At 39.6% G+C, this 27,673-nt stretch overlaps 1 protein-coding gene and 3 long non-coding RNA genes across 6 annotated transcripts; 3 read left to right on the forward strand and 1 right to left on the reverse strand.

Annotated features, from left to right (window-relative positions):
* LOC121707184 (deoxyribonuclease gamma-like) lies at positions 1–27,527 on the forward strand. 2 transcript variants are annotated; one of them, XM_042089550.1, is made up of 9 exons: positions 1–223; positions 991–1,076; positions 1,348–1,442; positions 21,420–21,506; positions 24,539–24,651; positions 25,308–25,420; positions 25,568–25,725; positions 26,464–26,560; positions 26,897–27,527. In XM_042089550.1, the coding sequence occupies exons 1-9, from the start codon at positions 187–189 to the stop codon at positions 26,984–26,986; spliced, it is 876 nt and encodes a 291-aa protein (XP_041945484.1). In that variant the 5' UTR covers positions 1–186; the 3' UTR covers positions 26,987–27,527. The 2 variants fall into 2 exon arrangements, with proteins under 2 accessions (XP_041945484.1, XP_041945485.1); XM_042089551.1 differs by lacking the exon at positions 1–223 and adding an exon at positions 521–829.
* LOC121707192 lies at positions 2,071–7,667 on the forward strand. Its single transcript, XR_006031259.1, has 4 exons — positions 2,071–2,430; positions 3,611–3,691; positions 3,998–4,030; positions 7,608–7,667. It is a non-coding gene; the product is annotated as an uncharacterized LOC121707192 (long non-coding RNA).
* On the forward strand, positions 7,669–9,891 carry LOC121707190. Its single transcript, XR_006031257.1, has 2 exons — positions 7,669–7,712; positions 8,140–9,891. It is a non-coding gene; the product is annotated as an uncharacterized LOC121707190 (long non-coding RNA).
* Positions 13,750–20,817, reverse strand: LOC121707188. 2 transcript variants are annotated; one of them, XR_006031254.1, is made up of 6 exons: positions 20,481–20,817; positions 19,191–19,271; positions 18,847–18,879; positions 17,674–17,821; positions 16,608–16,872; positions 13,750–14,414 (listed from the first exon to the last, which is right to left on the reverse strand). It is a non-coding gene; the product is annotated as an uncharacterized LOC121707188 (long non-coding RNA). The 2 variants fall into 2 exon arrangements; XR_006031255.1 differs by lacking the exon at positions 13,750–14,414 and having other exon boundaries at positions 16,527–16,872.
* Positions 27,528–27,673: the final 146 nt, after the last annotated feature.

Genomic DNA, 27,673 nt, shown 5'->3' on the forward strand with positions numbered 1-27,673 from the left:
TGCTGCTGTGGTATCCAAACTACCATTTCCTCTTTTCAGAGGAGAGTTTGCAAGCATGCATTGTCAAGCCAAATCTGGCCAGGTCTTAATTTGAGTGCACCTTTTGATCAGTGAGGATTGGTCTTTCACCTTCAGACCTCCCTGGCCAAAGGGAAAATATATAAAGGACAGTCGTGCTTGCAGGCTATGCTTTTTGGATTTAAGACAGACGTTAAACTGACAGGTAAGTTGAACATTTAACTCTGGATAAACCTCTCTGATGAGTTAATAATGCACTGCCTCTGGTAACTGTTATGATGAGACTTGCCGTTAACTTTTCCGTCTGGTTAAGTTTCAAGCTCTCCTGAAATATGTAAATATGAAAGGCTGTTATCGATGTGCAAACCATATATGTGCAAACTATATACAAAAAATGTATTTTTCAATGCTTATTGCATAGGCTACACATTTATATTATCCTAGATTTATGTATTTTGTTTGTGTGCATGTGTGTGTGTGTTTGACTGCTGGATAAAATTCTGTTTAGATGCTTCAATAGCCGAAGATGTGTGTGTGTTTGTGTATGATGGTGTGTGCTTGCTTCAGTGTAAAAGTTAAGAGCTGCTTTGTCAGCTGTGTTTGCGTGCGTCTACTGAGGACAGAGCTCTGGTGGTTTCCTCCTGTCTGTACGAGCTTAGCACAGCGGTCTGTGGTTGTTCTCTCGACACTGTTTCAGTCTTGTCAGCTTCTAGTTTCTTCACAAGTTGCAAAAGCATTTGACAAAGCAGAGGTAATGACATGTTCACATGAGATCAGGCAGTCATAATTCATTGGAGGACTTTAATTGCAGGTTATAGTATATTTATTTTATCAGCATTTTAGCAATTGTGTGAGTACAATGTCAGTCTTGAATTATTAATTGTGTCTGCTCTTGTATCCTCTTTCTAAAGTCTGATCTCATGATAAGCACAGTTTTGTTAACAAAAGGTGTCCCTGTGTTCATTCAAACAGTCACAATGAAAGTGGCATCTTTTAACGTCAGACGACTGGGTTTGACCAAAATCTCTGATGACAATGTTGTCAGATACCTGATCAAGGTCAGTCATTTCTAATATTTTCAGTGACCCATTGTGAATGACATTTTGAATACCTTACTTTAATGTACCTCATATGTGATTGTTGGTTGTCAACCTATGCCATATATTAATAGTGTTGACATGACAATTCCTAATCCTTTCCTCATGCTTTTACAGCAGGGGGCATACTAAGTCATAGAGATAGAATGTTCCAATGAAAATATATTGTATTTCTAAAACACACAGATCACCCAAGATCTGCTGTCTTAATTGATTTGCTTTTCTTTTGTAGATTGTGTCCCGCTACAGTATAATCGTGATACTTGAGGTGGTGGACAAATCAGGCAAAGCCATGGAAAAGTTCTTGAGGGAGCTGAACGGTACAAGGTCAGTCACCCCTCCCCTGTTGTCTATCCCACAGTCAGCCTGTCCATGAGTGTATCAGAGACAGTTGAGAAATGTTCTAAATGATCTTTGAGTGTGTGATGAATGTGGATGTGAAAAACATGACATTAAGTCTAGAAAATAAATGGAATAATTGTTAAGATGGTCTTTTTTCATTGCTATTGATCATGCATAACTTCTCTTGATTAGAGGTAGCTGTTCTATCAATTTAAAAAAGTTGAACAATTAAATTTGTCGTCTGAGCCAACAAGATACAGGGACACTGGTCATAGTCCGTGATAAGTGTCCTCTAGTGATGCCTGGATGAGTGCCGAACATAACGCATCACAGTTCAAAATTCAAATAGCTTGACTTCCTCTAACCCAACTATTTCAACAATCCCAAAACATACTTAGCTATTATCATGTTAAGATGTACCCAGGACTTGTGTGTAGTGTTGTCCTCATATATGTCATAATATGGGATTAGTAACATTCCACAACCTACAACGCACAAGACCTGCTCATCAGACTGTGGCCTACGAGGCCTAGTGTGCACCCACTGGTTAATAACAGTGTCGGAATTGAATGATGCAGTGCTTCTCACCACTTCACAGCCTCTAAGTCCAACCCAGTCTCACGTCTGAACGTGTCACTGTCACGTTAATTAATCTATTGGGACGTGTTGTGTAACACGTTTCCTTGTTAAAAAACGTGTTGAGCAGGACGTAATTATCGTGTTACTATCACGTTGTATTTCGCATTCAATGAGCCAACAGAACCACGTCATCTGTCAAAAAAGCCCGACCCAAAATGGCGAGAATGTTATTTGATGCTTTTGACGTGCAGTTTCATACTCTTAAGCCTGCTTTGAGTTGTGGGTTAGAAGGAGCCACCTTCTAGCTAGCAGTTTTAAAAGGCTGAACCCCAGAATCCAGAAACAAGAACCGAGCAGGGACGGAGAAAAAAGAAGAATCCAAATGGGAAATGAGGTGAGCCTTGCTACTGCCGCTAGCATGATCATTTTGCTAGCAATTGAGCAAAACATTTTAAAGTTGATTTAACATGAAATAGTAGCCTATGCATGGGCAATACTGTGAATTCAGAGTAGGCTTGCACAACTTATAATTTAGCTAACGTGCATGATGTAATGTTACATTAATCTGTAAAACAGCTGTTGTCTGTGTAAATTAACATTGTAGCCTAATATTGTTAGTGTGGGCTAAAGCTAACAGCTGGGAGGTAGCCTATCAGCCAGGCATGTATAATCGATAATCATGATGAACGTGAATAGATTTCGTTGCGAAAACGCGCATTGTTTTAGGCCACATATCAGCTATAAAACAATTGTATTCTGATACAGCAGTTCTCAGATGTTAGATATTCACTTATATTATAATATAATTTTGTATTTCTTTAACCTGATTAAGAGAGGGGTTTAATTCAATAGAGAATTGCAATGTGTGTAGCCCATAATATTAGAGATTAGATTAGGCTAGATTTAGATTAGATTCAACTTTATTGTAATTTAAAAGAGTAGGCTACAGGTACAGAGCCAATGAAATGCAGTTGACATCCAACCAGAAGTGCAAAGAAGCAGTTATGTAGACGATCAAGATTAATTATGTACAACAGTTAGATAAATAGGCAAGTTTTCCAGATGACATGTGTACAGTGACAGAAATAGCCTATACAGTGAATATGGAATGTGTGTCTAGCCTATAACAAAACAAATTGATAATAATACATAATAATGATAATAATAGCAGTAATTACAGTAGGCCACTCGCACTGTTGTTGGTGACGTGTCTGTTTCCTATTATTCCATGCCACTCTCCTACTGTCTCCTTTACTGCCCTGCGCCACTTGCCTACTATCTTTTGCCTCTTGCCTACTGTCCAGCACCACTCGTCTACCGTCTCCTATGCTGACCCACGCCACTCACCTACTGTTTCCTAACACAAACTGTAACATTAAGCTGACACAATCTTGCTGCACGGTTACTTATCTGCATGCAATCACTATTGCCAGCTGTTATGAGTAAACATTATATTGGGACACCAATATATTTCTGATTCACGGGCAGTGTATTTGCTACTGAAGAAAAGGAGAACACATAGTAATTGTTCTTGGATGGGGATTTAGAGTAAGGTTTCTATTGATCTTTTTCAGATAAGGCCTCTTCATTTTCAACTGTGAAGGATCTACATGGACTTGGTCTGGATAGCCTTTCCTGTTTTGATGAGCCAGTCGGTATGTATTTGACATTCTTTAGGATAAAAGGAGCCATATGTTATCAAAAATTCTACACCCATATGTAGAAAAGCTTTATTGCTGTTTGTTATTGTTGTTGTTGAAAACTACGTTGAATGTAAAGATATGCATATGTCCCTTGGGAGGAGAGGGATGAGTGTGGATGATTGAATTGTCCAACAGACATAAAAATATGATTGTGTATGATTGTGTTTGTGTCTGTATATGATTTTTTGTACTTGTTGCATTTTAAGCATGCATACTTTACGCCATGGTGGTCTAAATTGTCTTTATTGCCACTTGCAGGGTCTAGAGGGAAAACCCTATATGAGCCCCAGGGTGAGTAGTGTATAATTACTTTATCCCAAGATTGATTTTCGTAGAAAGGTGTTCAAACCAAAATCAAACCAAAATCTTCTAAAATAATAGATAGATAGATAGATAGATTTATTATTTATTATTTGTCCTTTCGGAAAATTGTTCTGCGCCATACAGTAGACAGTTAGACAAGACTGAATACAAGACGGAATATAGACCAGAATTTCCCTCACCCCAACCGCCCCCACCCTACCACACTCCCACACATACACAACATCAGGGCAGAAGGCACAGACCCCACTACACATTTATAGAATGATAAAGTGCAGTTGTGCATACTGTGATAGTCCAGCTGGAAAGAAAGTGCATGGTCCTGCAGGTAACGTCTTGTTCATCAATGTAATGCTAGTTGGAATGAATTACCTACTGGCTCAATTTGTTTGGAAAGAAGGTAGCCTGAACCTCCCTGATGGCAACACCTCATATGCCTGGTGTATGGGATGTGACATATCTCTATTATTTGCATGACCTTTCTTCAACACCCTTCTTTCACAGGTCGTAGCAATACTGTCTGGTTTTTGCCCCTCAACCTTGCTGGCCATGTTAACTATCTTGCTCAGTTTGGTTTTTTTGGTCACTGACAAAGAGAAATACCAGGTAACACAACAAAAAAGTAGCATGCTCTTCACAAATGAATGATAGAAAGGTAATATATCTCTATCCACTCTAAATTGTCTTAGTTTGCACATAAAATGCAGCCTCTGCAGCCCCTTTTTATAGATGGTGTTGGTATTACTGTCCCATTGCAACTTATTATCTATTATTGTGCCCAGAGGCGATTCTAGAGTCTGTGGGGGCCCCAAGCAAAAATTCCAAGAGGGCCCTACCGACAAGTGTTATCACCATTATGTTATATCACCATTAGGTTATTATGTTAAATAATAAAAATACAAAAGCGTATTATAAAAATTCTTATATTTTGACATGTACTGCAAGCTGGCAGCTCGACTTGCCTTACAGTATGCGTGTGTAGATCAGACTGTCCTGAATCTGGCAAAATCATTGCCATGGTGGAGGGATTCTCTGGGGCTGAGCAATTTACAGACATATGTGGTGTGCGCCTTACAGAAATAAATGGCATTTTTTTTAATTTAGTGATGAAAAATGACCTCTCTGCGCTCTATATCTGTGACACGAACTGATCTGACCTGACTTGACCCGAGTTTGCGTGTTAGCCTGTGTGCCTATGTTGTATGCACTCATAATGGTTCTCTACAACAACTTTTTTAACTGCATTGCCATGAACAAAGTAGAGGCAAAAACGGGGTTTCTTTGTTGAACAAATTGGGATGCAATGTGAGCCTTGAATTGGATGCCACGCAGGAATTTGCTAGGATCTCAAAACCGGATTATGAACATGCTTTGCCATAGAGAAACACACGATAAAGTTGCATCATAAACATGCTTTGTCATAAAAACAGACAAAAACGTGGGGTAAGTCCAGCGATATGAAGTTATTATTTTGCTATCACTTCGTCTGTTGTATAACCCAGAAGGATATACATGGTACCAATGGATAGCCCTGTGTCTCTTCTTTCATCTGATATGCTTGCCATATCTATGCGATCACGGGTTCGCGAGTAATTCAAACGAAAGTAATGGGTACGCAGGTAAAAAGAACTGTAGACTGTAAATATGATGCAATTTGATTTAATTTCATGATTTTTTCCCCCATACCCATACTTGATCGTACAGGCAAGTGTGTAGTCTCGTTGGAAAGCCCCACTTCTGCTCTTAAAGGTTTCATCTCGCTGCGATGAACAGTTCCGGAGCAATGTAACAAAGAAGAAATGTTGTGTTTTTGGAGCACTTTGCGTCAATCGGGTTCTAAAAAATTAACGCGTATGCTTGGTCCTTACTGCATCGTGATTAACATGTTATGGCTGACAGCCCTATTACAAACATAACGTTAACCGTCTCCTTGCTTAACTAGTTGTAACTGTTACTGTAACTAGCTAGCTGAAGTTTACTGGCGTATAGATGTAGCAAACCATGTTCAATCTTTGTCAATTAACATTAGCCCAACTTCATTGAGTAGGCTAAATGCCAAACTCCGATGTTGATCCGTCATCACTGCACCCTCGATTGACGTTTAGGCTACCACAGTAGCCTAAATATGTGCGGATTCTTTTAACTCTTTTGAACTCAGATCCGCTGTTTATAAGGCCATAGCATAGGGCCTACATATGTACAGATGTAGCCTACTGTTTGTACAACAGGACAGGAGCACGCAAAATAAATATATCATTCAATCTCTATGGACGAAATTCTCGCTCGACCCACCGGCAAACGCGCTGAGACCAGGTCGAGGGCCCCTTAGTGGCTTGGGGCTCCAAACAGTTGCCTGCCTTGCCTGTTGACAAGGTGCGCCTCTGATTGTGCCTAAGTACTTGTACTCGACTACAATCACAACATCCTCACCATTTTTAACCATACACTGGGGGGACTGGCTCCCAGTTCTGTACTGTAGTCTATTATTATTTGCTTTGTTTTCTGTATATTTAGAAGAAGACAGCTGGACCTACACCATTTCGCAAATTGATCCACCCAGGTCCTGTAGTTGGTCTCCTCGCTATTCTGTATTAACCCCACTATTGCTGTGTCATCTGCAGATTTTTTGAGTTATGTAAACGCTTTAAAAACACCGAAGAGCCCCGTATAAGAGCCCCAGTGTGATAGGCTGGTTGCTGTCATGTGACACATCATTGTTAAATCATGATTGACAATTAAATAAATCATTGTTCACGACACGTTATGGTTAAATTATCTAAATGAATGCGATGGTGATACAATCCTGCTTTTCAATTAGTTGACATGGTGTTTGACATTAAATTATAATGAGGTCAGTTTCATGTAATAAGCTATTTGTTTCTTTGGGTCTGGGTAATTGAAATTAGCAATATCTTAGTTCAATTCAATGTCTTATAATGGTAAAAGATGTGGACAAATACATGATAATTAGCCAAATAAATCGTTGTTCACGACACGTTATGGTTAAATTATCGGAATGAGTGTGATGGTGATACAATCCTGATTTTCAATTAGTTGAGATGTTGTTTGACATTAAATTATAAGCAGGTCAGTTTCACGTAATAAGCTATTTGTTTCTTTGGGTCTGGGTAATTCATGTGACAAAAAATTCTGTTATAGGCTACTACCGTTTTTCTGAAAAACAAAGCAGTACAACATTTCTATCTCCAAAATAATGCATTGTATGCATGTGTGTACTACGTAGTGCATGCAGCTTTTAATGTTCAAAGTAGCCTATACTGATTTTCCTGCAGAAGAACTACAAATACAAATTGACACCTGAAGTTGTGGAGTTATATTTTAGTAGCCTATTCTATAATAGCATAAATACCCACATCGGTTTTACCCTTGTCTCACCTGTATACAACATATGTCTATGAATTGCAGTAGTGATCAAATGAAAAAGGAAAGAAAGGTGTCCTGATGTGTTGTTTAGGGATGGTCCTGCAATGTTTTCTCGACATATCTTTATGTCTTTTTTTTCTCCCCTCTACTTATGTTTTCACAGATCCTTGCTCCTGATATCCTGATGTATGGGTTGCACTTCATTATATGACTCCAACAGAACACTCACAGAAAGGAGAGTGGTGCCAAACTACAAGACAGCCAGCATGTAAGCAAGGCCTTGTTTGTCCTTGTTTGGCTACTCATTTGTCTACTTCCTGAAGAGGCTGAAGCATGCTGGCCTTGACACCTCAGTCACACTAGTGTGCCCCGGCACAGTGGTTGAAAAACACTGACCTAAACCATATATTTTCTGAAAGCCTATAGCCTCTAGATGTCAATTAATATACATTAGGACATGTCCCACCTTTCTACTGACTTTGACAATATACAAAATAGTGCCATGTATACATTTATATCCTCCAAAGTTTGCAGGAAGGTGGGCCATGTGCTAGTGTATGTTAACTCACATGTACAAGTGACAGGCTTTAAGAAAATATATGGTTTGCATGGCTGAAACTGCTTTGCCTTTGTGTTGGAGCTCAAAATGTTCTAAACATATCTTAAATTTCTCTCTTCTACTTATGTTTTCACAGATCCTCGCTCCTGATATCCTGATGTATGCATTCCATTTCATTATATGACTCCAACAGGACACCTACAGAAAGGAGCTGTTAAAGCAGTGTCCTTCTACAAACAACAAGACAGCGAGCATGTAAACAAGGCCTTGTTTGTCCACTTCCTGAAGGGGCTGAAGCATGATGGCCTTGACACCTCAGTCCTTGCTTCCATTTACAGCTGTGTTGTGGAGCGCATTCTCACATCCTATGGTCTGCAGCGGGTGGTGTCATCGTGTTATTTATCATCGTTTGTGTAAATCTTACACATCTTACACAAAAGTCTAAAATAATCTAAACTTCATTAACTCTCCATGTATAGATCAAGATAGACTTGCAGAACAGGCTGCAGGGCAACAGTCTGATAGCCTGCATGAAAGCATAAATGGTCCGCACTTGTTAAAGAGTGCAATTATCAAAGGGCCCTTGAATTGTGTTTTTTTAAACCAAGGAGGATGGCTGTAGCGATGCTGTCAGCTCTGCCATAAGCAGTGACTGTGATTACGTTTGCACATTTTGAAAATGTTTTTCTTTTGCATTCTTTTCCACTTCATTGTTGTATAGTTTGTATATTGTTTGTTAAAGTTGCACACATTAATTCACTGTTCTTATTTGTAAAAAATTGTATAGTGTGGTATAGTTTGTATGGTGGAGTCTTTATTGTATCGTACAAACAAGAACACCCCACCCCACCATACCACTTTGACTAACCAATTTTCTGCGGGGAACCCTGGAGGCTTTCTACAGGTATTTTGTGAAACATAGGGGTTTCTATGGTAGTGGTTGCTAAGCTATTGCTAGGGTAACTGAGAAGGTTGCTATGGTGTTGCTACAGGATATATAGTGGTTGCTATGCAGGTTTATAGGGTAATCATGTTGGTTGCTAGGTTGGTGATAGAGTAACTGAGAAGGTTGCTAGGGTGTTGCTAGAGTAGATATGGTGGTGGCTATACTAAATTAAGTGGTTGCTATGCTGGTTGCTAGGGTAATTGAGATGGTTGCGAGGCTAGTCATGTTGGTTGACTATCAAAGTGGTTGCTAGGTTGGCATTGTACAGGTGGTTGCTAGGTTGTTGATAGGGTAACCAAGAAGGTTGCTAGGGTGTTGCTAGGGTAGATATGGTGGTTGCTATTCCAAATAAAGTGGTTGCTATGCTGGTTGCAAGGTTAATCATGTTGGTTGCAATGGTGGTTGCTCGGTTGACATTGTGGTGGTAGTTGTGAGGTTGTTGGTAGGGTAATTAATATGGTTGCTAGGTTGTTGCTATGGTTCTTATGTTGGTTGCTAGGTTGTTGCTAGGGTAACTTAGAAGAATTTTGTTCAGCTAATACATTTTGGCCTACACTATTAAGGGACAGCTGAATTGACCATCTAAACCATATATTTTCTTAAAGCCTATAGTCTGTAGATGTCAATTAATATGAATTAAGACATGTCCAACATTCCTACTTACTTTGGTGCATCATATAGGCTTAAGCAATACTGCTATTTTTGCTCTTAGACTATAAAAATCCATAATCACTTTAAAAACGCTAATTTTTTAGTTTTTGAAAGTCAATTTCTTTAAATCATGCTTAAAATTGTAACCATATTCTTTATTGAGTTATGTTAATTGACTATAATACTATTGTATTGTCATCCTTCTTTGGGACTTGAGTACTTCAATATCCCCTTCATGTATCAATGTACATTAAAGCATCTTTGATAGTAAAGGACTCTCCATGTAAATAATTACTTGAATTGTCTTTCACTTGTACTGGTTCTATATGTTTGGACCACTGATTGACTGCACTCTGGTTTTCATCAGCAAGGTCAAGGCTTAAATTAACCTCAGATAAGTCTGTTTTCATCACATGCATTATATGTGCTAATGTTGTGAAGTAATTGGTGTGACCCTACAAAGGCCTGTCTGACCTATGACCTAATAACCTAGGGTTAGTAAATATGGGATCGGAGTGAAATTACTTCACACATTCAGAAACCTCAAAGTGAAATGACCTCACACATCCAGGAAGCTACAGCAATACAAACTCAGCTACAGGTCTCAAATACGGCAAACCAGTTGCCAATTTCTATGCCCTTTATATCAATTTGTGCCACATGTTATTAGTTGAAAATTACTGGTGTAAGCTTATCTGACCTGTCTGACCTTTGCAATTCATGGACATGTACACATTGGTTTCACATTTCTAACAAGAATATGACTGATTAAATTTGACATGTAACATCCTTGGATGACACAAAATATAGTGAAATGGACTCAACCCTCACATATTCACAGACTCTGTAGCACCCCCTACAAATCCTTTTTTTTTTTTCAATCTTTGGCTCCGCCTCCTGGCAACACACAAGCAGCTATATTTGAGTATGTAGTTAAATCGCATCTCACATATTCACAGACTCTATAGCACCCCCTAGAAATCCAATATTTCCTATATTTGGCTCCGCCTCCTGGCAACACACAAGTCATTAGATGTCCCAAATTTGACAAACTAGTTTGTTATCATCCCGTGTATCAAAATATGTGCCACATGTTGGTACTATCTTGAATTAACTAGTGTAATCCTATCAAGGCCTGTCTGACCTATGCAAATTATGGCCATCTAAACCTAGGGTTAGCATTTCTAACTTGCATACCTCATAAACAGACTAAATTTAGCATGTGACATCTATCTATGACATAAAATATATGAGATACGTAAAATCACACCTCACACATTCATAGACTCTATAGCGCCCCCTAGAAATCTACATTTTCCAATCTTTGGCTCCGCCTCCTGACAACATACAAGCAGCTGGAGGTCTCAAATTTGACAAACAAGTTTGTTATCATTACCTGTATCAAAATATGTGCCACGTGTTGGTACTATCTTGAATTAACTGGTGTAATCCTATCAAGGCCTGTCTGACCTATGCAAAATATGGCCATCTAAACCTAGGGTTAGCATTTCTAACTTGCATACCTCATAAACAGACTAAATTTGGCATGTGACATCTATCTATGACATAAAATATATGAGATACGTAAAATCACACCTCACACATTCATAGACTCTATAGCGCCCCCTAGAAATCTACATTTTCCAATCTTTGGCTCCGCCTCCTGACAACATACAAGCAGCTAGAGGTCTCAAATTTGACAAACACGTTTGTTATCATTCCCTGTATCAAAATATGTGCCACATGTTGACATTTCATGAAATAATGGGTGTGACACTTACCTAGGCCGGTCTGGCCATATGGGTGTTTCAATTGTAGTTTCTGAGTATGTCCGGTGCATCAAACTTGCCATGGCAGGTAAGATCAGTGAAATTGGGTTTATTTCAGCACAGCACACCTCTGTGTATCATATTCAATCAAAATATGGATGTTTTAATGGTTTGTTTATGATTTAATAACTTTTGTTGGTCAACATCTGTCAAAAAATGCTCTCTGAACGGCCATTTCTGAAGATTTCTTGTGCATCAAAATTCCCACAGCACCTTAGATTAGTGAAATTGGGTTTATTTCAGCACAGCACACCTCTGTGTATCATATTCAATCAAAATATGGATGTTTTAATGGTTTGTGTATGATTTAAGAACTTTTGTTGGTCAACATCTGTCAAAAAATGCTCTCTGAACGGCCATTTCTGAAGATTTCTTGTGCATCAAAATTCCCACCGCACCTAAGATAAGTGAAATTGGGTTTATTTCAGCACAACACACCTCTGTGTATCATATTCAATCAAAATATGGATGTTTTAATGGTTTGTGTATGATTTAAGAACTTTTGTTGATCAACATCTGTCAAAACAATGCTCTCTGAATGGCCATTTCTTAAGATTTCTTGTGCATCAAAAGTACCACAGCACCTAAGATAAGTGAAATTGGGTTTATTTCAGCACAACACACCTCTGTGTATCATATTCAATAAAAATATGGATGTTTTAATGGTTTGTGTATGATTTAAGAACTTTTGTTGGTCAACATCTGTCAAAACAATGCTCTCTGAACGGCCATTTCTTAAGATTTCGTGTGCATCAAAAGTCCCACAGCACCTAAGATAAGTGAAATTGGGTTTATTTCAGCACAACACACATCTGTGTATCAAGATCAATCAAAATATGTAAGTTTGTGATTGCTTTAAACAGGGGGTTGTCCAATACACATAAAACAAACAGCAAAGGTACAGTATATGCTAATACAAAGCACTACAGGCACTAAATAATAATTTACATTTGATCAGATTCACTTTTATTGTCATTGTGCAGAGTAAAAGTACAAACAGGGTTCCCACTCTAAGTCAAATGTAAAATTCTATGACTTTTCCCTGACAAAACACCTGAATTTCCATGACTTACAATATACCGACCAATGATTTCAGAGCACCCGCATCAAGAGTCTTTTACTTTTTTAGAGCGGGAGATGAATAAATAGGCATTGAATTAACACAGTTGGGCTACTCAAGCAAGCTGTAAAGCTAATAACCAGATATACACCAATACTATGTGGAAATATGTTATGCATTTTGGCTAGTACATCATAAACTACTACGACAAAATTCCCTGATATTCCATGACTTTGCCCCCAAAATGATAAAAATTCCCTGACTTTCCATGTCTGGAATAGACTTCTATTACCCGTGGGAACCCTGTACAAAGCAAAAGTGCAATGTGATATACAAAGTATAGACAGATGGTGCATAGGCAGGACAAGAAATACTGTATAGTGTCGTGTAGACAGTAATATGCAGTTGGTTTACAGCAGGTGGTTTAGAGTAATATACATTAGATATAAATATGGGCAGTGTATTAACAGAACATATGAGAAAAACAGAATAAATATGGATATTCAGTATGAACCATATAGACAGATATGTGCAGTGTGGTAACAGTACCATTGTAGCGCAGAAACAGTAACATTATAAGAGCATGAAGAGCAGTAGAATATGGTTATGTATAATTGTAATTACAGTATGTGCATTTGTAAATAAATAACACTATGGGTGGGATAGGGTATTTGGGGGCTTAGTTGATTGGTTGTCACCGGTGGGGTATACTACGAAGCACGTTAGACATATCTAGGTTATGTCTACATATCGAGGCTTGACAAAGCCTTGACTCAGGGGTATATGTTAAGTGATACTACGATAGCAGTTATGTGATATATTTGTCAAACTAGGCTTCCAGCTCAGATCTGTGCACGTTCTCGGTGTTGGGATGACGTTGGCCAATCGTGAAACGTGGAGACGCACAAGACCGCCTCTATTTAAAAACAATTACTTCCGCATTCATGAGCGATAGCTTAATCTACACTGCGGTAATTTTTTGTGTCTAACCTATAACATCAAATAAATCAACTGTCATCAGTTGTTGTATGGTATGCACGTCCATAGTAGGATATTTGCACGCACAGCACTATTAAAGTGCATCCGAGATCCAAAATGTTAGTAGAGGTGGAGCTCCACCTGTACGATATATGACAGAATCCTACACGTGAGATAACTTCGTTTCTAAGACAATTGATTGGTCAGTGGGCGGTAGATTACACGATTTGAGCTATAACTTAGCACATAACCTCCTCCCGACCAGGTTTGGTTGACAGCATAAGATACCATGGTGATACAGCGACACTAAAACAGATCCACTTTCGTGTCACAGCATACCCTGGCTTTGAGCGCAACATACCTCGCTAACCGACTAATCGAGATTCGTAGTATACACCACGGGATACAGAGCTACAGTCCAGTCGGGTGACAGCCACAGAAAAGAAGCTTCCTCTGAACCTGCTGGTTCGGGTGCAGAGAGACCTGTAATAATAATAATAATAATAATAATAATAATAATAATAATAATAATAAAGACAGTAATATTTTTCAAGACCATAGAGAATGCTGTACTCCAGTCTTGAGGCGATGAGGGCATGGATGAGAATGATGCATTGTTGAGCCGTCTGGTCACAGTAACACAAGACCCATCCTGTCAGACTAGGCCAGAAGTCCCGTCACCGGAATGATGTAGAGGACTTTGAGACAGTCATGTGGCGCCTTTGACCAGTGGTCACAATACAGAGGACCCCTGGCCAGTCAATGAGCAGTGCTTGACAAACATCATGTGTAGAAGACCCATTTTGCAAAACGATGTAGACACCCATCTATTCTCAGGAGCAGTCCTTCTATAACGGGCAGGAACAGCTGCAGAAAAATCCCCGGGCTTTGCCATGCTCCTTCCTGGCATGTCTTTCTGCTTTGGGGATAACCAAACAGCTAACAACCTGGAAATTAGAAATAGAGATAAAACAAGTGTACAAAGAAAGAAACCACAATCTCAGTGTATCTCTTGACATGTTCAAACATACTGATGACTATAAAGTCCACTTATAAAATGCAGGTCTATGCCTTTCATATAGTGTGCCAAAGTATTTAAGGAGGGTGGGCCAAGTCCTAGTATGGTTTAGGTGGTTGAATCAGCTGTCCCTTAATAGTGTACGCCAAATTGTATCAACTGAACAATTTGTTTCTCGACCTACAATATGGGCCTATGTATGCTTTATCATATGCCAGAGTAAGTAGGAAGGTGGGAAATGTCTTAATTAATATTAATTGACATCTAGAGGCAATGGGTTTTCAGAAAATATGTGGTTTAGGTGGTCAATTCAGCTGTCCCTTAATACACTAGCACATGGCCCACCTTCCTGCAAACTTTGGAGGACATAAATGTATACATCGCACTATTTTGTAAATTGGCGAATGAATGGGGCATATGATAGGTTTTGAGCTCCAACATAAAGGCAAAGCAGTTTTAGCCATGCAAAGCATATATTTTCTTAAAGCTTGTCACTTATACATGTGAGTTAACATACATTAGCACATGGTCCACCTTCCTGCAAACGCCTTATGATGCACCAAAGTAAGTAGGAAGGTGGGACATGTCTTAATGTATATTAATTGACATCTAGAGGCTATTTGCTTTCAGAAAATATATGGTTTAGGTGGTCAATTCAGCTGTCCCTTAATAGTATAGCCCAAGATGTATCAGCTGTACAATGTGTTTCTCGATCTACAATATGGGCCTATGTACGCCTTATGATGCACCAAAGTCAGTAGGAAGGTGGGACATGTCTTAATGTATATTAATTGACATCTAGAGGCTATAGGCTTTCAGAAAATATATTGTTTAGGTGGTCAATTCAGCTGTCCCTTAATAGTATAGCCCAAGATATATCAGCTGTACAATGCGTTTCTCGATCTACAATATAGGCCTATATACGCCTTATGATATGTCAAAGTCAGTAGGAAGGTGGGACATGTCTTAATATATATTAATTGACATCTATAGGCTATAGGCTTTCAGAAAATATATGGTGTAGGTGGTCAATTCAGCTGTCCCTTAATATTATAGCCCAAGATGTATCAGCTGTACAATGCGTTTCTCGATCTACATTATGGGCCTATGTACGCCTTATGATGCACCAAAGTCAGTAGGAAGGTGGGGCATGTCTTAATGTATATTAATTGACATCTAGAGGCTATAGGCTTTCAGAAAATATATTGTTTAGGTTGTCAATTCAGCTGTCCCTTAATAGTATAGCCCAAGATGTATCTGCTGTACAATGCGTTTCTCAATCTACAAAATGGGCCTATGTACGCCTTATGATATGTCAAAGTCAGTAGGAAGGTGGGACATGTCTTAATGTATATTAATTGACATCTAGAGGTTATAGGCTTTCAGAAAATATATGGTTTAGGTGGTCAATTCAGCTGTCCCTTAATATTATAGCCCTAGATGTATCAGCTGTACAATGTGTTTCTTGATCTACATTATGGGCCTATGTACGCCTTATGATGCACCAAAGTCAGTAGGAAGGTGGGGCATGTCTTAATGTATATTAATTGACATCTAGAGGCTATAGGCTTTCAGAAAATATATGGTTTAGGTGGTCAATTCAGCTGTCCCTTAATAGTATAGCCCAAGATGTATCCGCTGTACAATGCGTTTCTCGATCTACAAAATGGGCCTATGTACGCCTTATGATATGTCAAAGTCAGTAGGAAGGTGGGACATGTCTTAATGTATATTAATTGACATCTAGAGGTTATAGGCTTTCAGAAAATATATGGTTTAGGTGGTCAATTCAGCTGTCCCTTAATATTATAGCCCTAGATGTATCAGCTGTACAATGTGTTTCTTGATCTACATTATGGGCCTATGTACGCCTTATGATGCACCAAAGTCAGTAGGAAGGTGGGACATGTCTTAATGTATATTAATTGACATCTAGAGGCTATAGGCTTTCAGAAAATATATGATTTAGGTGGTCAATACAGCTGTCCCTTAATAGTATAGCCCAAGATGTATCAGCTGTACAGTGCGTTTCTCGATCTACAATATGGGCCTATATTTAGCACAGCGACAACCATATCTAGCAAAATCACAGTAAAAGTAATGTAAAAGTGACGTAAAATACCTGCCAATTGTCCTCTGTATCCACCGCTGCAGTAGACCATGATGTGAGGATGCACTCCATAACACAGCTGTTAATGGAAGCAAGGAGGCCAGCATGCTTCAGCCTCTTCAGGAAGTAGACAAATGAGTAGCCAAACAAGGACAAACAAGGCCTTGCTTACATGCTGGCTGTCTTGTAGTTTGATACTACTCTCCTTTCTGTGAGTGTTCTGTTGGAGTCATATAATGAAGTGCAACCCATACATCAGGATATCAGGAGCAAGGATCTGTGAAAACATAAGTAGAGGGGAGAAAAAAAAGACATAAAGATATGTCGAGAAAACATTGCAGGACCATCCCTAAACAACACATCAGGACACCTTTCTTTCCTTTTTCATTTGATCACTACTGCAATTCATAGACATATGTTGTATACAGGTGGGACAAAGGTAAAACCGATGTGGGTATTTATGCTATTATAGAATAGGCTACTAAAATATAACTCCACAACTTCAAGTGTCAACACTGTAGTTTTGGAGGAGTATTTGTAGTTCTTATGCAGGAAAATCAGTATAGGCTACTTTGGACATTAAAAGCTGCATGCACTACGTAGTACACACAAGCGTACAATGCATTATTTTGGAGATAGAAATGTTGTACTGCTTTGTTTTTCAGAAAAACAGTAGTAGCGTATAACAGAATTTTTTGTCACATGAATTACCCAGACCCAAAGAAACAAATAGCTTATTACGTGAAACTGACCTGCTTATAATTTAATGTCAAACACCATGTCAACTAATTGAAAAGCAGGATTGTATCACCATCGCATTCATTTCAATAATTTAACCATAACGTGTAGTGAACAATGATTTATTTAGCTAATTATTACGTGGCTATTTGTCCACGTCTTTTACACTTATAAGACATTGACTAAGAAATTGCACTGATTTCGCATGATTCTAGCTGTTTTACAGCATGAAGGAGTTTTGGTCAGGATAAGTATCTCTATATTTTGTTCGAAACAACAAAAAACAACTATTTGTTATAATTATTATTATTATTTACTAAATTTACATAGTTTAACTTACCTTACCCCACACGGCCAGCTCTCGCTCTACGATGCGTTTCCGCTTTCTTGTGGTGGCGTGTGTCACATGACAGCAACCAGCCTATCACACTGGGGCTCTTATACGGGGCTCTTCGGCGTTTTTCGAACGTTTACATACCACATAAAATCTGCAGATGACACAGCAATAGTGGGGTTAATACAGAATAGCGAGGAGACCAACTACAGGGCCTGGGTGGATCAATTCGCGAAATGGTGTAGGTCCAGCTGTCATCTTCTAAATATACAGAAAACAAAGCAAATAATAATAGACTACAGTACAGAACTGGGAGCCAGCCCCCCCAGTGTATGGTTAAAAATGGTGAGGATGTTGTGATTGTAGTCGAGTACAAGTACTTAGGCACAATAATAGATAATAAGTTGCAATGGGACAGTAATACCAACACCATCTTTAAAAAGGGGCTGCAGAGGCTGCATTTTATGTGCAAACTAAGACAATTTAGAGTGGATAGAGATATATTACCTTTCTATCATTCATTTGTGAAGAGCATGCTACTTTTTTGTTGTGTTACCTGGTATTTCTCTTTGTCAGTGACCAAAAAAAACCAAACTGAGCAAGATAGTTAACATGGCCAGCAAGGTTGAGGGGCAAAAACCAGACAGTATTGCTACGACCTGTGAAAGAAGGGTGTTGAAGAAAGGTCATGCAAATAATAGAGATATGTCACATCCCATACACCAGGCATATGAGGTGTTGCCATCAGGGAGGTTCAGGCTACCTTCTTTCCAAACAAATTGAGCCAGTAGGTAATTCATTCCAACTAGCATTACATTGATGAACAAGACGTTACCTGCAGGACCATGCACTTTCTTTCCAGCTGGACTATCACAGTATGCACAACTGCACTTTATCATTCTATAAATGTGTAGTGGGGTCTGTGCCTTCTGCCCTGATGTTGTGTATGTGTGGGAGTGTGGTAGGGTGGGGGCGGTTGGGGTGAGGGAAATTCTGGTCTATATTCCGTCTTGTATTCAGTCTTGTCTAACTGTCTACTGTATGGCGCAGAACAATTTTCCGAAAGGACAAATAATAAATCTATCTATCTATCTATCTATCTATTATTTTAGAAGATTTTGGTTTGAACACCTTTCTACGAAAATCAATCTTGGGATAAAGTAATTATACACTACTCACCCTGGGGCTCATATAGGGTTTTTCCTCTAGACCCTGCAAGTGGCAATAAAGACAATTTAGACCACCATGGCGTAAAGTATATAAGCATGCTTAAAATGCAACAAGTACAAAAAAATCATATACAGACACAAACACAATCATACACAGTCATATTTTTATGTCTGTTGGACAATTCAATCATCCACACTCATCCCTCTCCTCCCAAGGGACATATGCATCTCTTTGCATTCAACGTAGTTTTCAACAACAACAATAACAAACAGCAACAAAGCTTTTCTACATATGGGTGTAGAATTTTTGATAACATATGGCTCCTTTTATCCTAAAGAATGTCAAATACATACCGACTGGCTCATCAAAACTGGAAAGGCTATCCAGACCAAGTCCATGTAGATCCTTCACAGTTGAAAATGAAGAGGCCTTATCTGAAAAAGATCAATAGAAACCTTACTCTAAATCTCAATCCAAGAACAATTACTATGTGTTCTCCTTTTCTTCAGTAGCAAATACACTGCCCGTGAATCAGAAATCAGAAATATATTGGTGTCCCAATATAATGTTTACTCATAACAGCTGGCAATAGTGATTGCATGCAGATAAGTAACCGTGCAGCAAGATTGTGTCAGCTTAATGTTACAGTTTGCGGCATTGGACAGTTAGGAAACAGTAGGTGAGTGGCGTGGGTCAGCATAGGAGATGGTAGACGAGTTGTGCTTGACAGTAGGCAAGAGGCAAAAGATAGTAGGCAAGTGGCGCAGGGCAGTAAAGGAGACAGTAGGAGAGTGGCATGGAATAATAGGAAACAGACACGTCACCAACAACAGTGCGAGTGGCCTACTGTAATTACTGCTATTATTATCATTATTATGTATTATTTATGTATTATTATCAATTTGTTTTGTTATAGGCTAGACACACATTCCATATTCACTGTATAGGCTATTTCTGTCACTGTACACATGTCATCTGGAAAACTTGCCTATTTATCTAACTGTTGTACATAATTAATCTTGATCGTCTACATAACTGCTTCTTTGCACTTCTGGTTGGATGTCAACTGCATTTCATTGGCTCTGTACCTGTAGCCTACTCTTTTAAATTACAATAAAGTTGAATCTAATCTAAATCTAGCCTAATCTAATCTCTAATATTATGGGCTACACACATTGCAATTCTCTATTGAATTAAACCCCTCTCTTAATCAGGTTAAAGAAATACAAAATTATATTATAATATAAGTGAATATCTAACATCTGAGAACTGCTGTATCAGAATACAATTGTTTTATAGCTGATATGTGGCCTAAAACAATGCGCGTTTTCGCAACGAAATCTATTCACGTTCATCATGATTATCGATTATACATGCCTGGCTGATAGGCTACCTCCCAGCTGTTAGCTTTAGCCCACACTAACAATATTAGGCTACAATGTTAATTTACACAGACAACAGCTGTTTTACAGATTAATGTAACATTACATCATGCACGTTAGCTAAATTATAAGTTGTGCAAGCCTACTCTGAATTCACAGTATTGCCCATGCATAGGCTACTATTTCATGTTAAATCAACTTTAAAATGTTTTGCTCAATTGCTAGCAAAATGATCATGCTAGCGGCAGTAGCAAGGCTCACCTCATTTCCCATTTGGATTCTTCTTTTTTCTCCGTCCCTGCTCGGTTCTTGTTTCTGGATTCTGGGGTTCAGCCTTTTAAAACTGCTAGCTAGAAGGTGGCTCCTTCTAACCCACAACTCAAAGCAGGCTTAAGAGTATGAAACTGCACGTCAAAAGCATCAAATAACATTCTCGCCATTTTGGGTCGGGCTTTTTTGACAGATGACGTGGTTCTGTTGGCTCATTGAATGCGAAATACAACGTGATAGTAACACGATAATTACGTCCTGCTCAACACGTTTTTTAACAAGGAAACGTGTTACACAACACATCCCAATAGATTAATTAACGTGACAGTGACACGTTCAGACGTGAGACTGGGTTGCTAAGTCACATGCTTTTCTTTCTATTCAGTAGTAGTATAGTATAGTGTAGTGTATATATACTCTTTTGATCCCGTGAGGGAAATTTGGTCTCTGCATTTATCCCAATCCGTGAATTAGTGAAACACACTCAGCACACAGTGAGGTGAAGCACACACTAATCCCGACGCAGTGAGCTGCCTGCAATAACAGTAGCGCTCGGGGAGCAGTGAGGGGTTAGGTGCCTTGCTCAAGGGCACTTCAGCCGTGCCTACTGGTCGGGGTTCGAACCGGCAACCCCATCCTGTTACAAGTCCGAAGCGCTAACCAGTAGGCCACGGCTGCCCAAAGGCCACAGTCGCCCTTCATGGGTTTCATCAGGTCCCTTTCCACAGGTGTATAAAATCAAGCACCTAGATTATGAACCCGGATTTTTACTACTCTTATAATGTTACTGCTATTACACTGCACATATCTACATGTTGTTCATACTACAAATCTAATCTAATCTAATCTAATCTAAGGAAAGGGACCTGATGAAACCCAGAAATATGCTGTAATAACTGTGACAATGTGTCTGTGTCTGTGTTGTGACAGTGCAAACAAGAAGCACCCTTACACCATGGTGGTGAGCGCCTCCTTGGGCCGCTCGCACTACAAGGAGCAGGTTGTCTGTCTCTACAGGTGGGTCTCTCTCAGATTCAGGTTTGCCGCATACATCTGTGGAGACATGAGAAGTACTGTGTGTGCTTAAGCTGTAATCATGACCACCCAGGTGTCCTATTAAAAACCCCTTAAACCTTCCCCAGTCACAGAAAAGAGAAGTTAGAGTATCAATTTCAGAGCAACTGTAGATGAGAGGCAGCAACAGTGGCTTTATGCAAAGACCTTAGGTTCAAAAAACAAATTCACTTTTTTAATAGCCTATATTTTTTGTGTCTAACCATAGACAGTGAAAACTGTTCTCAATACTGACCTGTAATATTCAAATAAATTAGTATAGAGCATTCAGAGTCATACACCTTAGATGCTGGGTGTGATGCAAAATGATGTTATTGCAGCTCTGGCCCACGGAATAATACATTTAAAAAGCAGCCAGAATCATAATGCCAGAGGCTCTTGTGGCTTAGACAAAACCAGGTTTTTATATTGATGAAATAACTATTTGCATACAGCGATACAGCACTGAACCAGCTAATAATTTGAATAGTTTGCCTAGTCGAGAACTGCCAAATAGCCATGTAAGAACAGGTCTTTTATAGTTGTTCACTTGTCTTGCATATCAGACAGTGTAATAATCTCCCTTTTAACAACATCATGTTTGAATTACTTTGCCTTATGGCCAGTCTTCCAGTATAGGCTGCTTTTGTGTGAGCTGGCATCCTTGTGCCTGCCTGGACTTGCCTGGCTTGCCTGCTTCTGGGAGGCCTGTCTATCTGACAGTCAGCTATGATTAAGTATCTGTGTGGAATTTCTCTTGGGCAACCTTATAAGATACAAGTTTCAGAGAAAATGATTAATATTTCTGAACAATAGCTTAAAGGGGAACTTGGCAACTATTTAAACGTAATAAACCCGTTTAGAAATCATTTGGATGGTTAAATGACCTGTTACGGTGAAAATGGTGACTTTCCCCGCTGCGCCTAGCGTCCCCAGGCGGAAAACCAACCTTGCAACATTGAGACTACCGTCCCGGAAAGAGAAGTGAGAAACAAGAAACTCGATTTAAATCGTGTTTCTTACCTTGTAACATCCACATAGTTCTGCCAAACTTATGCTAACCGTTCGCTAGCTTGTAAACAAATCCATGTGCTTTATCGTTACCTTTTCCCACAGTTTGAAATAGCATAATGCACAATTTCTCCAGCAGAGGGGGAAATCCTGCCAAGTTTCCCTAATGTGAAATTATTCTTGGGGATACTTTAATATGACACTTATGTTATGTTATGAATTATGTTATGTTATGTTGTGTAATTTCCTGAGAAGGAAATTGGACCACAGCAGCCATTTTGACATGAAATATATGACAGGCCCAGGTGTTAACTATGACATTAATTCTGATTCTGCTACACTTAAACTGAACAGAGACTTAAAGGGGTGGTTCAGGATTTTGGACATAGGACCTCATTTCCAAGTAAGCAAGTGTGATATTTATCAGTGGAGACCGTTTTCAACACGTTTCATCCAGTCCTTCTAATTGCAGAGTTCGCAGGTGCTAGGCTAGCGCAAGTCAACGGTATGTGCTAGCCTGCCACTAAAAACAGTCTTACCCACTCCAAAGTACACCCAAGGCAAATAAATTATAACGCCAGACTATCGATGTAAATGTCTGTATTGATAGTTTTATTTCTAACATTATTCTATCCTTGCATTTCAACAATCGCATTACATTTTGAGGGACTAGTGTCTTAGCAGCGGTGGAATTATACTTGCTCCAGTTAGTAGTACTGCACCAAAAAGTAAACAGTAAAGCGCACTCCAATGGGGATACCTAGTAGTAGCCTTGGTAATATCAGTCCGCCGCTGAGATGCAAAATGACTACTACCAACTTCAGGGAACAAAGTATAACTATTGCAACGCGATGCGAGAGTAGTTGTATTTCTTACACTGTTCTATCAACACAGACATTTACATCGATTGTCTGGAATTTGCCTTGAGTGTCCTTTGGAGTAGGTAAGACTGTTTTTAGTGGCAGGCTAGCACATACCGTTGACTTGCGCTAGCCTAGCACCTGCGAACTCTGCAATTAGAACGACTGGATGAAACGTGTTGAAAACGGTCTCCACTGATAAATCTCACACTTGCTTACTTGGAAATGAGGTCCTATGTCCAAAATCCTGAACCACCCCTTTAATCTATTTCGTATGTGCTTGTCCTACTATTAATGTCAAAATGGCTGCTGTGAAAAAGTAGCCTAGAAATCTAGACACGCTGCCAGGGCTAGTCTAGCAACTCTCCATTGGCTTGTGAGCTCCAGAAATCGAAACTTAATCAGGCCTTTGAAATCGTGTAGAGTCGTTTGGTGGGCTTAACATAATGATTGATGGCAGAGTTGCAACGGTTTGGCTTGAATTCCCTGTTACTTGAAAACAAATATCCTATTGCTTCCTATTACGTGCAGAGGGAATTTGAAAGACAACTGATTATCCCGCCCCTCGGACTGAGCACTGCGAACGGTGAGTGCCCAGACCCTACATTTTAATGTGGGTCTGGCTCGCCAGGCTAGTGAAAAAGGTCTATGGGTCTCCATTACTACGTTAGATCCCTGGCTCAGGGGGAAACAATACGACTACACATCAAGCAAAACTTCAGAGAGGGGGTGACAGAGGGTTGTGGCTGGTTGAGTGGTAGGCATAAACACAGAATGCCCCCAGGTGAGACTTAAGATGATCTGATAATCAGACATGGTTGTGGCTTAAGGTTTACCTTCGCCACCGGCATAATGCAGGCACCAAGAGACGCGTCGAGATGAGGGGTAAAATATTCTGCCATGAAAACTGTGTGTGTAAAGGCACCTGAGACAGAGGCAAGCAGCAACACCAGGCCACAAATGCCTGTCCCGTTACACACACACTATTAGAAATGACCCCCTGTGTGTGTGTGTGGTAAAGGGACAGATAAACTAGATAAACTATTCAAATTATTAGCTGCTTCAGTGCTGTATCGCTGTATGCAAATAGTTATTTTAGTGTGTGTGTGTGTGTGTGTGCTGAAGAGAGGATCAAGTGCAGTTGAGGGACACCTACCAGTATGAGGACAACCAGGTGGGCGATGAGGATGCCTTTTCCCGAGAGCCCTTCATTCTGCGCTTCTCATCTCCTCACACAGGTACAATCACAGGTTCTACCACATCTCTATGGGGCGATCACTCCCTTCTTCCTCAGAAAAGTTGATAAGTGTTTCTAGCTCATTCTGATCAGCTGTTGTTTGTTTAGTGGCTTATCATTTATTGGCTTTTTTGGGACATTTAATGTTGTAACACCATACCAATACTAATACTTATACAGTCTATGCAAACTAAATGTACAAACTGATTATATTCCATAGTCAGTTCATCTCTTATTTCATAATCAAATTATAACATCAAAGACGTAATATAAAACATATTGTGAGCATGTTCTGTTCAAGAACTCTGTGGCTTTAACGGGATGACATTGGTTCTCTCAAAACACACTCACACTCTGGATAACTTACGGCAATGTCCTGGTCCCATGTCAGTAAATGTTTTCATGCTGGCAGGGTGTAGTGTATGGATGGGGTAATGGCCTGCATGTCTGTCTTTAAGGCTAACAATAACAAGTACAGGGTCTACAAAAGGTCAGTAAAAGTTGATTTGCCATTCAGAAATGACTAATTGTCCATTCCTGAACATCATGCAAGAAACTTTTTTTATAGATAATATTTCTAATGTTTTCACTTTATATAGTCAGTCCCACTAATCTGTGTGGACTAAATGAAAGCCTTGTTTTGCTCGTTATCCCCAGTGCTGCAGGACTTTGTGCTGATCCCCGTGCACACCAAGCCTGATGACTCAGAGAAGGAGCTGGATGAGCTCTATGACGTCTTCCTGCACATGAAGAAGAAGTGGGAGACAGACGTGAGTGAAGAATGAGCTGGATTTGACAAAGTACATCGAATTAGAATTGTTGAAGTAGAACAGTAGAAATCTTTGTGTGTGTGTGTGTGTGTGTGTGTGTGTGTGTGTGTGTGTGTGTGTGTGTCTCTCACTCTCTCTCTTTTTCAGAATGTCATGATTCTTGGGGACTTCAATGCAGATGGTGCCTATGTGTCCAAGAGGAAAATGAAACGGATCAGAATCCGTAGCGACCCAGATTTCCACTGGCTTATTGGGGATGACGTGGACACAACTGCAAGCACATCAAATGACAACACCTATGACAGGTGTGGTTTAGTAACACAGCCATTACACAAGTAAGGGATAATGTATTGTCCGCCGGTAATTATCAGAAAATAAGTCCCGACAGGGAGAACAGAACCCCGACGCGCAGCGGAGGGGTTTTGCTTCGACCTGAAGGGACTTATTTTCTGATAATTACCGGCGGACAATACATTATCCCGCTTATTACATGGCTACTTGCCAAAACGAGAAAAGAAACCTAACACAATGAATCTTTAAAAATGATTTTGCTACCGTTTCGTGTCTTCTGCTGACAAAATAAATAGTTCGCCACACAGATAGAACTTGACAGTTTCAGGTGTTGCGAGGCAACGGCTTACTAGCTTACTTTCCCTTTCAATGAAATTCCATTGCAATAAGCGAACGGACGTCTTGCGGAGGGATATGAAAGACGTTAATCAACCCGTTGCCATTGACAGCGGTGATTATATACAGGAGCAGAACGTTGTAACAGCAGACATGGGGGAACAAATACATGTCTCATGACTCGTGTTTACACTCTCATAATGTTTTCATTAGTCTCCAAATATACCACTGAGTCAGGCTTTGCTCAAGTGTACCTGACAAAGAACATACACCAAAGTATTGCTTCTTTTCCTTTTTAATTCTGCAAGCTAAAAGACTACATGTGTAGGACCAACCCTTGCCTCATGTTAGACATATCTTGAAAAAGTATCTTACGGTGCAGATGACAGCCCTGTTTGCTTTGTGTCCCCATATAGGATTGTGGTTTACCAGAAGGACATGCTAGCTGCTGTAGTTCCAGGCTCAGCCAAAGCTTTTAACTTCCACCAGGCCTACAGCCTCTCCGAGGAGATGGTAAGCTGCCTGCCCCCCCCCCACCCCACCCATTATTAAATCAGTTTTTAATAATAATTGACTTGGCTAATTGCAAGCATTAAAAATGCTTGCAATTGGTGAGCTGTGACCTGGTATATATAGCCTAGTTTTTACCTCACTTGAATCAAGTGACATTTTGACATTAAATCAGTTGAGATGATTTGGGAGAATATTTATTTACATAAGAGACTTGGTCTTTTCTAAAATGGCACTTGAAAGTGTGTTTGTCTGTGTGTCTGCGCACATGTGTGTGTGTGTGTGTGTGTGCACACGCAGCCAGTCTCACATTGCATTTCTCTCTCTATATGTTGTCAGGCTCTGTCCATCAGTGATCACTATCCAGTGGAGGTGACTCTACGTCCTGCTGCCTCCAAAACCAGGGCCCGCAAGAGGAGAAGGACATAATTACACACACAATATGAGTCAGAAGCACTGCATTTAATCTAAGCCAGTGTTTACTTGACCACTTAACCAATAAAAAGAAATCATTCATCATCATCATCAAAACAGTAGACCTACTTCAACAGTATATTACACAATAGGCCCACTCACTGAACCACCTTACTTGTTGTCTTTGCACCTTGCTTATTATGTCAGAGGATTCATATGATTTAAAGTGGCATAGCTTACATAGGCAGTGTCGCAGAAGAACTGTTTGAATTTACAAACAAGTTGGTTCAATATTGCAAACAATTCATCTATATTATATTTTACCACGTCTGCTCGCGGACCACTTGGGATAGCTTGCGGACCACACTTTGAGAGACACTGATCTAAGCCAATTCATTGCTTTAAAATGTATGTTTTTTCTGTTATGTCAAATCAGGAATACTGCCATTACAGGGTTCATCTTTAACTTTTTCACAAAGCCTGTAAGTTGTTTTAAGAATGTCAAATGGAACATATGGGATATGTGTGAATTTAAATGCAAAACAAATACATTCTACCCTCCCTGTATTGTTATTCTTATTTGGCTTTCAATGACTAAGTTCAGTTTAAAAGCAGTTTAGCATAACTTTATTCTGGATCTTCGAGTCCCCGTAGGCATGTCTTACAATCCCTGCTTTACCCAGCAGGGGACAGTCTTCCCCT

This window comes from Alosa sapidissima, chromosome 4 (assembly GCF_018492685.1).
Source record: "Alosa sapidissima isolate fAloSap1 chromosome 4, fAloSap1.pri, whole genome shotgun sequence".
Lineage (NCBI taxonomy): Eukaryota > Metazoa > Chordata > Actinopteri > Clupeiformes > Clupeidae > Alosa > Alosa sapidissima.